The sequence below is a fragment of the Trichechus manatus genome, unplaced genomic scaffold, assembly GCF_000243295.1.
Source record: "Trichechus manatus latirostris isolate Lorelei unplaced genomic scaffold, TriManLat1.0 scaffold00076, whole genome shotgun sequence".
Lineage (NCBI taxonomy): Eukaryota > Metazoa > Chordata > Mammalia > Sirenia > Trichechidae > Trichechus > Trichechus manatus.
Genome location: NW_004444012.1, coordinates 304,811 through 319,609, shown reverse-complemented (window position 1 = coordinate 319,609; position 14,799 = coordinate 304,811). Strand labels below are relative to the sequence as shown.

Sequence of the window (14,799 nt, the reverse complement as noted above, 5' to 3'; positions counted from 1 at the left end):
AATGACCTATCAAGAAAAATGCTCCTATCTTTAAGTAAGCTGGAGATTATTAAAAATTCATGAACGTTTGGTAAGAAACAAAGGAATCAATAATTGTTTATAGCAAGGAACTGCCATATGTTACTTGCTATAGGGAAAATTTAGAATCATGGTATTAGAAGGAACTTTGAGAAATTTTTTATTCCCATAGTCTTTAGTCACTCAGAGAAGAGAGGTCGCTGGCAATTTGTGAAATTTACAAACTTAAAAAATAAGGCGCTTCAGACTATGACTATATTTAAATACCTCAACACGAACTAAGATTTTAATTGCATGTTTAAAAATTCAAAACCACAACTCCCCTAGCAAGTTTAACTGTTACCATTTAGAGAAAATCATAGGGATAATCACATCCATCAAATAATTTTAAGCACCTTAATTAAACCTAACGCTATGCTAGTCACCATAACGTACTTCTGTTCTTTCATTGAACAGTTCTTAGACCATTCACTACTGAATTACTGTTTAGCTGGTAAACCGAGGCAAAATACTGAATAACCTGAGAAGTCAAAAGTACAGTCAAAGTCCACCATACAAACCCACTGGACCATACTCCTTCTTCGTGGACCGTTTCCTAAATTGCTAAATGTTAATGTTGTCCATTAGCTGACTTTAGAGTCTTTTCCAGACACAATCTGAACTATGAGCAAAAAGTGAATTCTAAACTCAGCATCAATTGACTTCTACTGTGCTTTTCTTTTTGCTCGAAAACTCTTTTTAAACATTTCCACTGATTCAATTTCACCTGTAGGTAATGAACACAGAACTCATTGTGGGGACAAACAAGAGTGTGAAGAAAGTTAACAGAAGTTATCAAACAATACAAGGACTAAAACGGTTGACGAGAAACGCTAACCACAACACTTTCTCTCCGCCTTTAAGGAGTCATTTTGAACTTAGTTTCGTTGCCATCTCTGTCAGGAAAATCCCTGTTGTTCCAAAAGCTCCCACCTTGAGTGCTCACCTGGTTCACCTGAATCCTTTTTCCGGGCTTTCTCTCCTGCTGAGGTGGGAGCCCTCTCTTGGGAGGTGGAAGCTGCTGCCCCCTTCCCTGGGTCCTCTACCTTAGTCACAGTGAAGTGTGGCATCGCTATAACTAGAAAGACTGCCCTTCTGTATTTAAACTTCCTTCCAGGTGGTTTTCCCGCCTGCTTCTTCCTTGCAGTCCTCCGTTCAGACTGCTGGAGACAGTGGCTGGGAATCAGGAAGTACTTCAAGCTCACGTGACCTACATCCAAGGGCGTGGAACACTTGAAGACACGCCTTCCACAATGTCTGTCACTCCTTTGAAAGGATTAAGTGCTCCACCCCTTGCTTTTTGTCACTAAGCTGCAGAGCCCCAAGGACAGTTAGGCTGCTTTCCTGCAGACCAGGCAGAATTCACAGACCGTCTCCCACTGTGTGCTCACCCACTTGTCTCCTTTACTTAACACTGCCGTCCTGTGTGCATTTCATCAGCTCGGCCTCTGCCCTCATAGTTCACATGAGAAAGAAGAGTAGGGAACAGTTTATTCTATAAATGCCCTCTTTAAGAAAGACTGGCACTCCGTCAACTTAGAAAATGAAACACACGGTTTTCAAGCCTCTGTTTTTCATTCCAAAGCATATGGGAAAAGAAGTCATATAAATCAACAGAAGTTTTTTTTTAATCCTTCAGGTAGAAAAATTCACTCAGCAAATATTTAATAAACACATATTTTATGCAAACAATAGTTCGAGACACTACAGTATATACTAGGACATCCAGGATAAGAAATTAACTTTCCCAAAAGTACAAGTTGCTCTGCACACCAGCACTCAACACAGCAAAAATATTTTTAAAGCAGGAGGGGAAATCATTAACTAGATAGTAGACAAGTGTTAACTTTGGCGAAGGGAAAGACAGTTCCCAATATAAGGGAAGTCAGCACAACCTGACCAAGGCAAAGTCACAGAAGCTTCCTAGACACATCCAAACACCCTGAGGGACTGAGTTACTGGGCTGAGGGCTGGGGACCATGGTCGCGGGGGACATCCAGGTCAACTGGCATAACATAGTTCATAAAGAAAAATGTTCTACATTATACTTTGGTAAGTAGCATCTGAGGTCTTAAAAACTTGTGAGCAGCCATCTAAGATTCATTTATGGATCCCTTCACATTCAGAGCAAAGTAGAATGAAGAAAACCAAAGACACAAGGGAAATATTAGTCCAGCAGACTAATGGACCACAACTACCGCAGCCTCCAGAACCAGCCTTAGCTCAGAACTAGATGGTGCCCGGCTACCACTACCAACCGCTCTGACAGGGATCATAATAGAAGGTCCTGGACAGAATGGGAGGGAAAAAAAATCAAATACACACACACACACACACAAACAGACTTATTGGTCTGACAGAGACTGGAGGAACCCCCAAGACTATGGCCCCCAGACACCCTTCTAGCTCAGAACCGAAGCCACTCCCGAAGTTCACCCTTCAGTCAAAGATTAGACAGGTCTATAAAACAAACAATGACACATGTGAGGAACGTGCTTCTTGGTTCAGTCATGTACATGAGACCAAAAGGGCAACACCTGCCCAAAAGCAATGATGAAAAGGCAGGAAGGGACAGGAAAAATGGACAGAAGGAAACGGGGAGTTGGGGTGTGGAAGGGGAGAGTGTTGACAGATCACAGAGCTTACAACCAATGTCATAAACCAATTCATGTATAAATTGTTGAATGAGAAACTAATTTGCTCTGTAAAGTTTCACCTAAAGCACAATAAAAAAATATATACATTTTTTAAGAGAGAAATTCAGAATTTTTTGTATTGTTCAGAGAGCTTAAACATCATGGTTTAAAGAAAACAAATCAAAGAAAATTCCTCGGATTAAGAGGTGTATAGCTCCTTCAGTATATACTTAACAAAATAACTAACGCTTAACTCCTTGTATAATTTATCGGATAACTCTATCAAGTTCTCAGTTGGTGACTTCCACTAGAAAGTACAAGGCCCTACGTCTGCACTTAGACAAGGGAGTTCAGTAAACTGAGCCTTGTGTTAATTTCCATGTTGATGATGTAAGAGATGGGCTTTGTTGTTAGACCTGACCATTAGGCTGTGCTAAACAGAGAAGGAAAGCTGGTTTATAATCCACATTAATTTCAAGTATGTACCTCTTTTAGGCCGACGGGAAAGAGAGAAGGAAACCAGCAGTTGTTAAAGACCTACTTTGTGCTCTGTATTGCACTAGAAACTTTACATCCCAATCTCATTTAATCATCACAGAAACAAAAGCATCAGGCTAAGGACCCTAACCCAAAGTCAGAGAGCTTGCAAACGGTGAAGCCGAACTTTAAAACCAGGTCTGTCTGCATCTAAAGCCCTTGAGGTAGGCAGCACAAACGACGCTTCACAGAAAGAAAACTCACATACACTCACCTAGGTTTTCATTTCATGGGTTCCTGTAGAGCACTGGTTTGCCTGCACACTGGAATCACCTGAGGAGCTTTAAAGAGCACTGATACCTGGGCCCCAACCCAGATATTCTAATTGCTCTGGAGTAGAGGCTGGGCAACAAGACTTTGAAAAGCCACCCAGGTGGTTCTCATGTGCAGCCAATGTTGAGAATTACTACATATTATACAGGAAAGACCACCACTCCTCGTCAGCTTGTTGTACTGTGGTAGCTTGCGTGTTGCTGGGATACTGAAGCTATGCCATCAGTATTTCAAATACCAGCAGGGTCACCCATGGTGGACAGTTTTCAGCAGACCTCCCAGACTAAGACAGACTGGGAAGGACCTTGTGATCAACTTCTGAAAAAACTGGCCAGTGAAAACCTTATGGTTAGGAGCAGAACACTGATACAGTGCTGGAAGATGAGCCCCTCAGGTAGGAAGGCACTCAAAATATGACTGGGGAGGAGCTGCCTCGTCAAAGTAGAGTCAACCTTAATGACGTGGATGGAGTAAAGGTTTCGGGACCTTCAGTTGCTGACGTGGCACAACTCAAAATGAGAAGAAATAGCTGGAAACCAAAAATAATAATAATAATAAAATCACCATTGCCATTGCGTCGATTCTGACTCATAGTCACCCCTATAGGACAGAGCAGAACTGCTTCATAGGGTTTCTAAAGAGTGGCTGGTGGAGTCAAACTGCCGACCTTTGGTTAGCAGGTGAGCTCTTAACCACTGTGCCACCAGGGCTCCCAGAAATAGCTTTAAACATCCATTAATAGCTGGAACATGGAATGTACGAAGTATGAATCTAAGAAAATTGGAAGACGTCAAAAATGAAATGGAACACATAAAGATTGATATCCTAGGCATTACTGTGCTGAAATGAATTGATACTGGCCATTCTGAATCGGAGAATCATATGGTCTACTATGCCATGAATGACAAATGGAAAAGGAATGGTGTCGCATTCATTGTCAAAAAGAACATTTCAAGATCTATCCTGAAGTACAATGCTGTCAGTGATAGGATAATATCCATACTCTACAAGGAAGACCAGTTAACATGACTATTATTCAAATTTATGCACTAACCACTAATGTCAAAGGAGGAAACTGAAGTTTTTACCAACTTCTGCAGTCTGAAATTGATCTAATATACCATCAAGATGCATTGATAATTACTGGTGATTGGAATGTTAGAGTTGGAAACAAAGAAGGATTGGTAGTTGGAAAATATGGCCTTGCTGACAGAAACAACACCGGTGATCACATGACAGAATTTTGCAAAACCAACCACTTCTTCAATGCAAATACCTTTTTTCAACAAAATAAACAGTGGCTATACACGTGAATCTCACTGGATGGAACATAAAGGAATCAAATTGACTACATCTGTGAAAAGAGATGATGGAAAAGCTCAATATCATCAGTCAGAACAAGGTCAGGGGCCAACTGCAGAACAGACCACTAATTGCTCATATGCAAGTTCCAGTAAAAGGAGAAGAAAATTAGAACAAGTCTACGAGAGCCAAAGTACAACTCTGAGTATATTCTAGGCTGAATTTAGAGACCATCTCAGGAACAGATTTGACGGACTGAACAACTAATGACTGAAGAAGACCAGATGAGTTATGGGATGACATCAAGGATATCAAACATGAAGAAAGCAAGGGGTCATTGAAAAGAAAGAAAAGACCAAAATAGATGTCAGAATAGAATCTGAAACTTGCTCTTGAACATAGAGTAGCTAAAGCAAAAGGAAGAAATAATGAAGTAAAAGAGATGAACGGAAGATTTCAAAGAGTGACTTAAGAAGACAAAGTATTATAATGAAATGCGCAAAGACCTGGAGTTAGAAAACCAAATGAGAAGAACACACTTGGCATTTCTCAAGCTGAAACTGTAGAAAAAATTCAAGCCTTGAGTTGCAACACTGAAGGATTCTATGGGCAAAAAAATTGAAAGATCCCAATCCACCTGGAGCAAAGCAGAATGAAGAACACCAAAGACACAAGGAAAATATTAGCCCAAGAGACAGAAATGGCCACATAAACCAGAGACTCCATCAGCCTGAGACCAAAAGAACTAGATGGTGCCTGGCTAATAACGACTGCCCTTACAGGGAACGCAACAGAGTCCCTGATGGAGCAGAAGAAAGGTTGGGTGCAGAACTCAATTCTAGTAAAAAGACCAGACTTAATGGTCTGACTGAGACTGGAGGGACTCCGGAAGACATGGCCCACGGACTATCCATTAGCCCAAAATTAAAACCACTCCAGAGGCCAACTCTTCAGACAAAGATTAGACTGGACTATAAGACATAAAATGATACTCATGAAGAGTGTGCTTCTTAACACAAGTAGATACATGAAGCTAAATTACCAGCTCCTGTCTGGAGAAGAGCTGAGAAGGCAAAAAGGGACAGGAGCTGGTTGAATGGACACAGGAAACCCAGGGTGGAAAGGAGTGTGTTGTCACTTTATAGGGAGAGCAGCTATGGTTACATAACAATGTGTGTATAAATTTTTTTATGAGAAACTAATTTGAACTGTAAACTTTCACTTAAAGCACAATAAATTAAAAAACAAAACAAAACCCACCGGTACTCAGGATAGGAGCAGGACAATGCGGCTAGTGCCCCACTTCACCTGAACACCCTGACTCCTTCTAAGGAAAGTGTATTTCTTATTTGGGGTATTTTTGCTTTTTAAATTCCCATTTTTACTTCAGGAAATTACTGTTTTCCTTTAAGTGCTTTGGCAACGACTGTGTGAAAGCCAAGCTAATGTTTTTATCCCTAAACTGTTGAGAACTATAGATTGCAGGAAGACGGAGCGCTTCTCTCCCAGCGTGATGTTGATCATGTCCATTTTCAAAGCATCTGAACTGGGATCAGTCGCTGGATTGGGCCACCATGAACTTACACGTCCACCTCAGAGAGATGCCAACACTAGGTCCCAGGAGGAATCTGCAATACGTCCTCATCCTCTCAAGTTTGTGGCATTCATGGGAATCCAGGACGGTAAAGAGCTGAACAAGACCTGCTGTTTGAATAGGGGAACCTGTACCCCGGGTTCCTTTTGTGCCTGCCCTCCTTACTTCTATGGATGGAACTGGGAGCCTGATTTTTGCCATGAGAACTATAGGTCTGCACCCCATGACACCTGACTGCCCAAGAAGTGTGCCATGTGTAAATGCTGGCAGGACTGGTTTTGTTGCTTTGCTCAGACCTTTCTACCTGGCAATCATGTGACAGATAAGCACCTCATGGCTTCCAGGACTCTGGAATTAATGCCATCTGCATGCACCACTCTTATGCTAGTTGGCATCTGCCTTTCTACACAGTTCTACTACTAAACATCTGGCTTTTTCTGGAAATACATGTTTAGATGTCATGGAAATTTCATGGCCAGTAAGGGGTGCCTCTCTAATGTTGTAACTGACAGATGATCGCTTGTTAGTTGCCTTGAAATAATGAATACATTTCGATAATGGACCCTAACACTCCCTGAATGTGCCAACGACTTCTTTCCTCTGCCTTGCCCTCCCTCTCAAAAATCTACATTTTCAAAAAAAATTGGGCATATTTACATTGTGCCCAAATCCTATGTTTCTTGATACATCTACCTTTACAAAGAGATTCATATCAATGTTTTCTTTTAAACATGTGAGCTCTTTCTTTAGATAATCATAATGTGGAACTGAGGATAAATTTTTGAGGACAGTCAGTCAAAATCAATAAAGAGTATCTTTAAAAGAACAGGAAAGAAAGTGTCTTTAACGGGAGGGAGAGGGAAGCAGTGCTGGAATAATGGAAATACATGTGTATCAGGGAGACTGGATGGAAAAGAGAAAGCAAATGAGAGAGAAAGAAGAGTGGGAAAAATAAAACTGATTACTCGATTGATTAGGTAGCTATAGAGAAGCAAGTTAAAAACCTAATTAAAGGGCAAGTTTCCATCATCTATAGAAAGTGATATAAGACAAGCTATGTAAGACATGCCCCTTTTTTCTCAAGGTATTACAGGAAGAATACAGTCTCCTAGGGAAAAAAAATTATCTCTAAATTTACCCAACAAGATTGGTTAATTCATGTTTTGGACAAAGTACTAGCCAAGTATTTTAACTGCTGTAGAAGGGAAACTGTTCACAATAAACTAGGTAATGAAACCATATACATTGTGGAGCCCGTTTTAAAAATATGTTGTATATATGTCATTATGAGTTGGAATCGACTTGACAGCAATGAGTGTTTTTATACTTGTATGCACAGTAAAAATAGGAAATAATATTGACCAAAAAAAGAAATACGACTCCAGAATGAAAAGGAATGAACTACTGATACATGCCACATGGATGAATCTCAAAAGCATTGTTAACTGAAGGATACCTTAGACGAGAGTACATGATGCACCATGTATGTTATTCCATTGTCATGAATGAGGTTCTAGAACGTGCTAGACTGATGATGAAAAACAATCAGGACAATGGTTTCCTCTGGTGCTGCGTGCTGTCAGGTCAGCTCCGACTCAGCTACCCTACAGGACACAGCAGATCTGCCCGCCCCATAGGGTTTCCTAGGCTGTAATCTTTACAGGAGCAGATGGCCAGGTCTTTTCTCCTGCGGAGCAGCTGGTGGGTTCAAACTGCCAACTTTTTGGTTAGCAGCTGACCACTTAAGCCCTGTGTCACCAGGGCTTCTCTGGTTGCCTCTACCCCTTAAAAAACCCTTTGTCGTCAAGTCGATTCTGACTCATGGTAACCCTACAGGACAGAGCAGAACTACCCCACAGGGTGTCCAAGGAGGGGCTGGCTGGTGGGTTCGAACTGCCAACCTTTTGGTTAGCAGCCAAGCTCTTAACCACTGAGCCACCAGGTTGCCTTTAGGGGGACGGAAAGGTCCCTGGGTGGTGCAAGCGGTTTGAGCTTGACTACTAACCTAAAAGTTGGTGGTTTAAACCCACCCAGCTATGCCACAGAAGAAAGGCCTGATGATCTGCTTCAGCCAATGAAACAGTTCTACTCTGTAACACACACTGTTGTCATGAGTCAGGATCGACTTGACAGCAGTGGGCCAATTAGGGGGATGCAGGTGGAGATAACTGGAAGGGGCATGAAATAACTTCCTGGGGTGATGGTCATGTTTTTATACCTTGATAGGACTTAGGTTTCCACAGGTGTATACATTTGTCAAAACAGCCAAGGTTCACTTAAAATGTGTGCAATTCACTGTAAGAAAATTCTACCTTAAAACAAAAACAGCTGCAAACAAATACTGAATTCTAATCAATAATTTTTTTTGAAGTATTTAGAAAAAGGGAACTGATATCTGAAATTAACCTTGAAAACACATAAAAACAGGATAGATAGATATATATATGACAGGACAAATAAAATAAGACATTTATGATAGAATCCGGGTGGTGGGTATATGGATGTTCACTATAAAAGTCTTTCAACTTTATGTTTAAAAATTTTCGCAATAAAGTGTTGAAAAAATACAATGAACTGACACAATTATGAAAATGAACATATACTTGACAAAGAACTTGTAGCTAGAATATACAAAAATAAAGAACCCTACAACTCAATAATAAAAAGGCAACAGTAAAATTTATTAATAAAAATTAAAGTAAGTCCATAAAAATTGTTGAACAAGTATGTCTACAGTAGCTTTAGTCATAACAGCTCCAAACTGGAAACAGCCCAAGTATCTATCAATAAAGTAGATTAAAAAATCTGTAGTATAGTCACGTAATGGAATATTACTCAACAATAAACAGCAACAAATGACTGATACATTCAATAACATGGATGAATCTCAATTATGCATTATATATTATATATTAACTCTATGCATATCGAAGTATTTAGGAGGGAGGTGTACTGTGTCTTTGAACTGTAACAAAAACAGATGGATTGACGGTACATGATAAAGCAAATATAGCAAAATGTTAACTATGGAATCTAGGAGTAAAGATATGGGTGTGAACTATACAATTCTTCCAACTTTTCTCTACATTTGCAATTTTTCATAATAAAATACTGGGGAAAAATACAATGAACTTGAGTCCAAATATCTACAGATCTTTGGATTTGAGAATCAAGCAAATCATTTAAGAGTCAAATTCCATTTTATACGAAACTTGAGGGGGTTGCATAAATGCTTTTCTTGTACTTAGATTCTAGTCTTTGAATGCTGTTTAAAATGAGTGAGGACAGTGTTAAAATACTTACAGTTAAAAAAAATACTGTTTTTTTAAGTAATAAGATATGAGACCAGGCCAGGACAAAGATGCATTTATAAATGGCATTACTTTTACAGTATTTTTATACATTAGGCCAAATATTATAAATATTATATTCATTTTACCAATTAGTTTTGGTGAAATGTTTTATTTGTGACCACAATATGTTTGTGTTAAAAGAAGTTAGTATGTCCATTTTTCAGAAGAATGGGTCTATTTTGGGTAGTATTTTGAAAGTATAACCTACCAAGCTACACTAACCAATTATTTCTTTTTAATCACAGCTCACAACTTATGGTAACCAGCATTTTGTTTTATTCAACCAATTTATTTAAAAAGTAAGAAAGATAAGCTAATTTTGTGAAAGGATTGAAATAATTAAGGGAATGTCAGTGAGAAATTTTCAACATAAACATTTTCTATCAGATTGTAACAGTTATAGCATGAAAAATCACTGCCAAATTTAAAGTAAATCATATGTATTTTCTCTTAGTTCTCAGAAACTGAAAACTGTATCGCACCATTGAAAGCTAAAAAAATAATCTAGAACCACACAGTTTCATAGCTAAAATGAGTCTTAAAAATTATCTAACCATTAATGCTAAAAATGGATCCATGATGCAAGAAAACTTCTGCAGTAAATGGGCAGTGGTCAAAATTCCTGGAATTAAAAACCACATGTATTTTCAATGCTTGAGTTGTACCAAATGTCATTCTGTTCATTCTTGAGGGTATCCTGTACACATGATGTTAAGGTTTTAGTAATACAGTATGCAGTATTTTTTTTTTTTAAAAAGAAAGGAAATTAAAGCTTTACCAAAGGTACTACTATATTAATAAAAAACCGGAAAAGTATAAAATAGAACAGACTAAATTCCATGAGCACACAAAATGCAGCCTTAATTCATCTTATCTGTTCACACTTTTCCACTGAATTTCCACAGATAGTACTGTCACACACCCACGCATACACACTACACAAGAGGAGGATTTACATAAGTACCTTAAGAGAGACATACATAGAAAGAGTTCAGTAGGATACTGAGGAAAGAGCAAGTAATTCTGAATTGGAATATTAAATATTCCAACAAATATTAAAGACTTCTCCTAAATTAAATCAGATGCTTGTAGTCTGAAGACCCCACTCAGAGCTCATCCACTACTGGGATGTAACCATACCACTGGGAACCTCTGAAATTACGACCAATTAACAGTTGCATGTTCACAGTATTTGCTTATTATACAGGCAGTCCCTGGGTTACGAACGTCCAATTTACATACAACTCCTAGTTACGAACTGTCTTAGTCATCTAGCACAGCTATAACAGAAATACAAATGGATGGCTTTAACAAAGAAGTTTATTTCTTCACAGTAAAGTAGGCTAAAGTCCAAATTCAGGGCGTCAGCTCCAGGGGAAGGGTTTCTCTATCCGTTGGCCTTCTCATCAATCTTCCCCCAGACTAGGAGCTTCTCCGAGCAGAGACCCCGGGTCCAAAGGATGTGCTCTGTTCCCGGCACTGCTTTCTCAATGGTATGAGGTCCCCCCTACTCTGCTCACTTCCCTTTCCTTTTATCTCTTGTAAGATAAAAGATGGTACAGGTCACACCCCAGGGAAACTCCATTTACATTGGATCAGGGAGGTGACCTGGGTAACGGTGTTACAATCCCACCCTAATTCTCTTTGACATAAAATTACAATCACAAAATGGAGGGCAACCACACAGTACTAGGAATCATGGTCCAGCCAAATTGATACACACATTTTTGGGGGAAACATAATTCAATCCATGACACAAACCAACCCCCCTAAAGCCTATTATATTAAAAATCTGACAGAGTCCCTGATGGAGCAGGAGAAAGGTTGGGGGCAGAACTCAAATTCTAGTAAAAAGACCAGACTTAATGGTCTGAGACTAGAGGAACCCCGGAAAGCATGGCCCCTGGACTGTCAACCCAGAACTAAAACAATTCCTGAGGCCAACTCTTCAGACAAAGATAAGACTGGACTATGACATAAAATGATACTCGTGAAAAGAGTGTTCTTAGCTCAAGTAGACACATGAATGAGAATAAATGGGCAGCTTCTGTCCGGAGGTGAGATGAGAAGGCAGAGAGGGTTAGGAGCTGGTTGAATGGACATGGGAAATCTGGGGTGGAAAGGAGGAGTGTGTTGTCACAGTATAGGGAGAGCGATTAGGGTCACATGACAATGTATGTATAAATTTCTGCATGAGACTAACATGAATTATAAACTTTCACTTAAAGTACAAAAATAAAAAAATCCAAGGTACATAACGAACGGACACTACTTTGGGAGGGACATCAAACATTATTGTTATTATTACTGCATGTTATGTTAAAGATGTTTTAGTGTATCTGGAAGTGTTTCTTTAATTTTTTTTTTTTTGCATAGAAAGGTACACTATAGTCTGGGGTCTTAAAAGCTTGCAAGCAGCCAACTAAGGCAAAACAATCGGTCTCTATTCACCTGGAACAACAGAGGAAGAAAGAGAGTCACGAACAGGAGAAGGATATGCAATGTGTGGCTAACTGCCTCCATGAACAGCTGCCTCCTTTGTCATGAGACCAGAAGAACTGGGTGGTGCTCGGCTACCATTACTGAACGTTTTGGTCAAAGATTCCACAGAAGAATCCTGATCAAAAGGGGGGAAATGCACAACAGAATTTCAAGTTCTCATGGACTCCAGACTTTCTGGAGCTATGAAGTATGGATGAACCCCTGAAACTACTGCCCTGAAATAGTCTTTACACCTTAAACCAAAAACATCCCCTGAAATCTTCTTAAAACCAAATAACAGTTTCACTTAACTAGTAACAAGTCTGCCTTGAGCATTATGCTCTTTTCAGAAATTCTATAGGGGATCAAATTGATAACTGCAACTGAAAATATTAGATAGGAAACTTAGGGGGCAGTGAGTTTATGTTAATGGGGGAGGAACAACTCAGAAAAGGAGGGTGAGAATGGTTACACAACTGGAAGAATGTGATCAATGTCGCTAAATAATACACGTAGAAATCGTAGAACTGGTGTATTTTTGCTGTGTATATTCTCAACAACAAAGTAAATAAAATTACATAAAAAATAAATAAAATAAACCCCACTAAGATTTCAAGAGATCCCTCGGTGGCGCAAACGGTTTGTGCTCCACTAGTGACCTAAAGGTTGGCAGTCTGAACCTACGCAGTCGGACACTCTACACTAAGACAAACAGCTGACGGACGTTAGACACGAAACATACCTAACTGTTCCGACTTAGGGAAGAATTCAATTTACAGACAGCTCTGGGAACCGAACGTGCTCCTAATCCAGGGACTCACTGCCTGTGATGCTGTTTTTACGGAAATAGTAAAGAAAGCAGAAATTACTTCCAGGTAGTTGCTTTTAATGCAGTAAATTATTGTTTCAAAATATTTAGGATGGATATTCTTATTGAGGAGCCTGGTGGCATAATGGTTAAGAGCGCAGCTGCTAACCAAAAAAAAGGTTGGCAGTTCCAAACCACCAGCCGCTCCTCGGAAGCCCTGTGGGGCAGTTCTACTCTGTCCTATAGGGTTGCTATGAGTCGGAATCGACTCAACGGCAATGGGTTTTTTTATACTTATTGAATAATTGTTAGCCACTAGTCGGCAACTAAATACAAGTTTAAAAACTAACCACAAATGGATAATAGACAAAATGTGGTATATATATATTTTTACTTATTAAATTCAACAGACATGAAATTGCTCCATAAAACTACTATTCATGTTTCTAAAAACTCCCAATTTTTGAACTTATCTCTTCACACACAGGTAATAAATAGTTCATGGGCCAGCACCATCTGCATACTACACTCTGAATATCTCTGTGTTAGAGACTGTTGTAAATATTTTAGAAGAAGAGAACACTGAGTTTACTGCTTAAAGTTAGAGTTACTGCTTTTAGCTGGGGCCTGAAAAGTATATTGATCCTCATTCTCAACTAGAAAATGTATATATATTTCCTTATTTACTATATTCAATAAACATTTTTCTCTCTCATACTAGGACAGTAAACATTAGTTTAAAAATATCAAAATGACCACAAATTCTAAATTTTGCCTAACTACACACCAGACGGTTATAGAAAGGGTTAAATGAATGTGTCAGTTAGTTTGGTGGAGACCGACTACTGTCTATCAGAATAGATTCTTATAAAATGCTGTCAAGGGTGAACACATAACGAATTTTGGGACTAACAACTAAAAAATAGTAAATATGTAAAAGACATGGTTTTGTAGTGGATTTATAATATTGTCCAGTAAGCATCAAGAAAATCTCCTGCTTTAACGAGGCTGAAAGAATAACGCACGTATTCAATGTCTATTTGTTGTCCCTTATACGCCAGGAAGTAGGAATGCAATGATGGACAAGACGCTGTCCTTGCCCTTAAGGAACTCTCAGTCTTGGTATCCAGTTAATCATACAACAAATAAATTATACTGTAAATAAAATAATAAATTATATAACAAAAGCCAATATAAAACAGGACAATAAGCACGATACAGCAGAAGCCCAGAAAGAACCGTGAGAGCACAACACGCCACCCCCTTTCCCAGCTACTTCTTCAGGGACCTAAAGGTCCAAGTCTTCACTAGAGGAAAGACTGCAGTAGGATAGTTGGTGGCAGCTCATCTGATAGATACTTCAGCCATTCTGGCTGCTGACCCAATTATTAAAGGTGGCATTAACATCTTAGAGCCTTCAGCTTCCACTGTTACTTTTCTCACCATATTGCCACCCACCTCTTTATTAACAATGTAATATATAAGGCTGCCCATCTCCTTCATTAAAGTCATTATAGCCTAGGTAGGACAGGACCCAAGAAGTACCTGCCAAAGATGTACCACTGGCAACTAGGAACATGGACTGTTCGGTAACTAGATTAGAAACTGGCTTCTAGCCAGCACAACTTGTCCAAGGCAAGGTCATGAAAGCTCCACAGGCACATCCAAACTCCCTGAGGGACCCAATTGCTGGGCTGAGGGCTGTGGGGACCATGGTCTTGGGGAACATCTAGCTCAATTGGCATGACACAGCTTATA

The 14,799-nt window shown here is 39.4% G+C and overlaps 1 protein-coding gene and 1 pseudogene across 5 annotated transcripts in view; one reads left to right on the top strand and one right to left on the bottom strand.

Moving 5' to 3' along the window:
• Positions 1–14,799, bottom strand: part of SLC12A6 (solute carrier family 12 member 6) — a 108,155-nt gene that overhangs the window by 80,176 nt on the left and 13,180 nt on the right. For 2 of the 5 annotated variants that reach the window (XM_004380586.2, XM_023735105.1), the window contains exon 1: positions 1,004–1,931. The exons of the other annotated variants lie outside the window; for them this stretch is intronic. In XM_004380586.2, coding sequence (XP_004380643.1) covers positions 1,004–1,127 — 124 coding nt within the window. In that variant the 5' untranslated portion in view covers positions 1,128–1,931. Of the gene's footprint in view, positions 1–1,003; positions 1,932–14,799 lie in introns of those variants that run through there. 5 annotated transcript variants of the gene reach the window in all.
• On the top strand, positions 5,945–7,927 carry LOC111821293 (teratocarcinoma-derived growth factor 1-like; annotated as a pseudogene).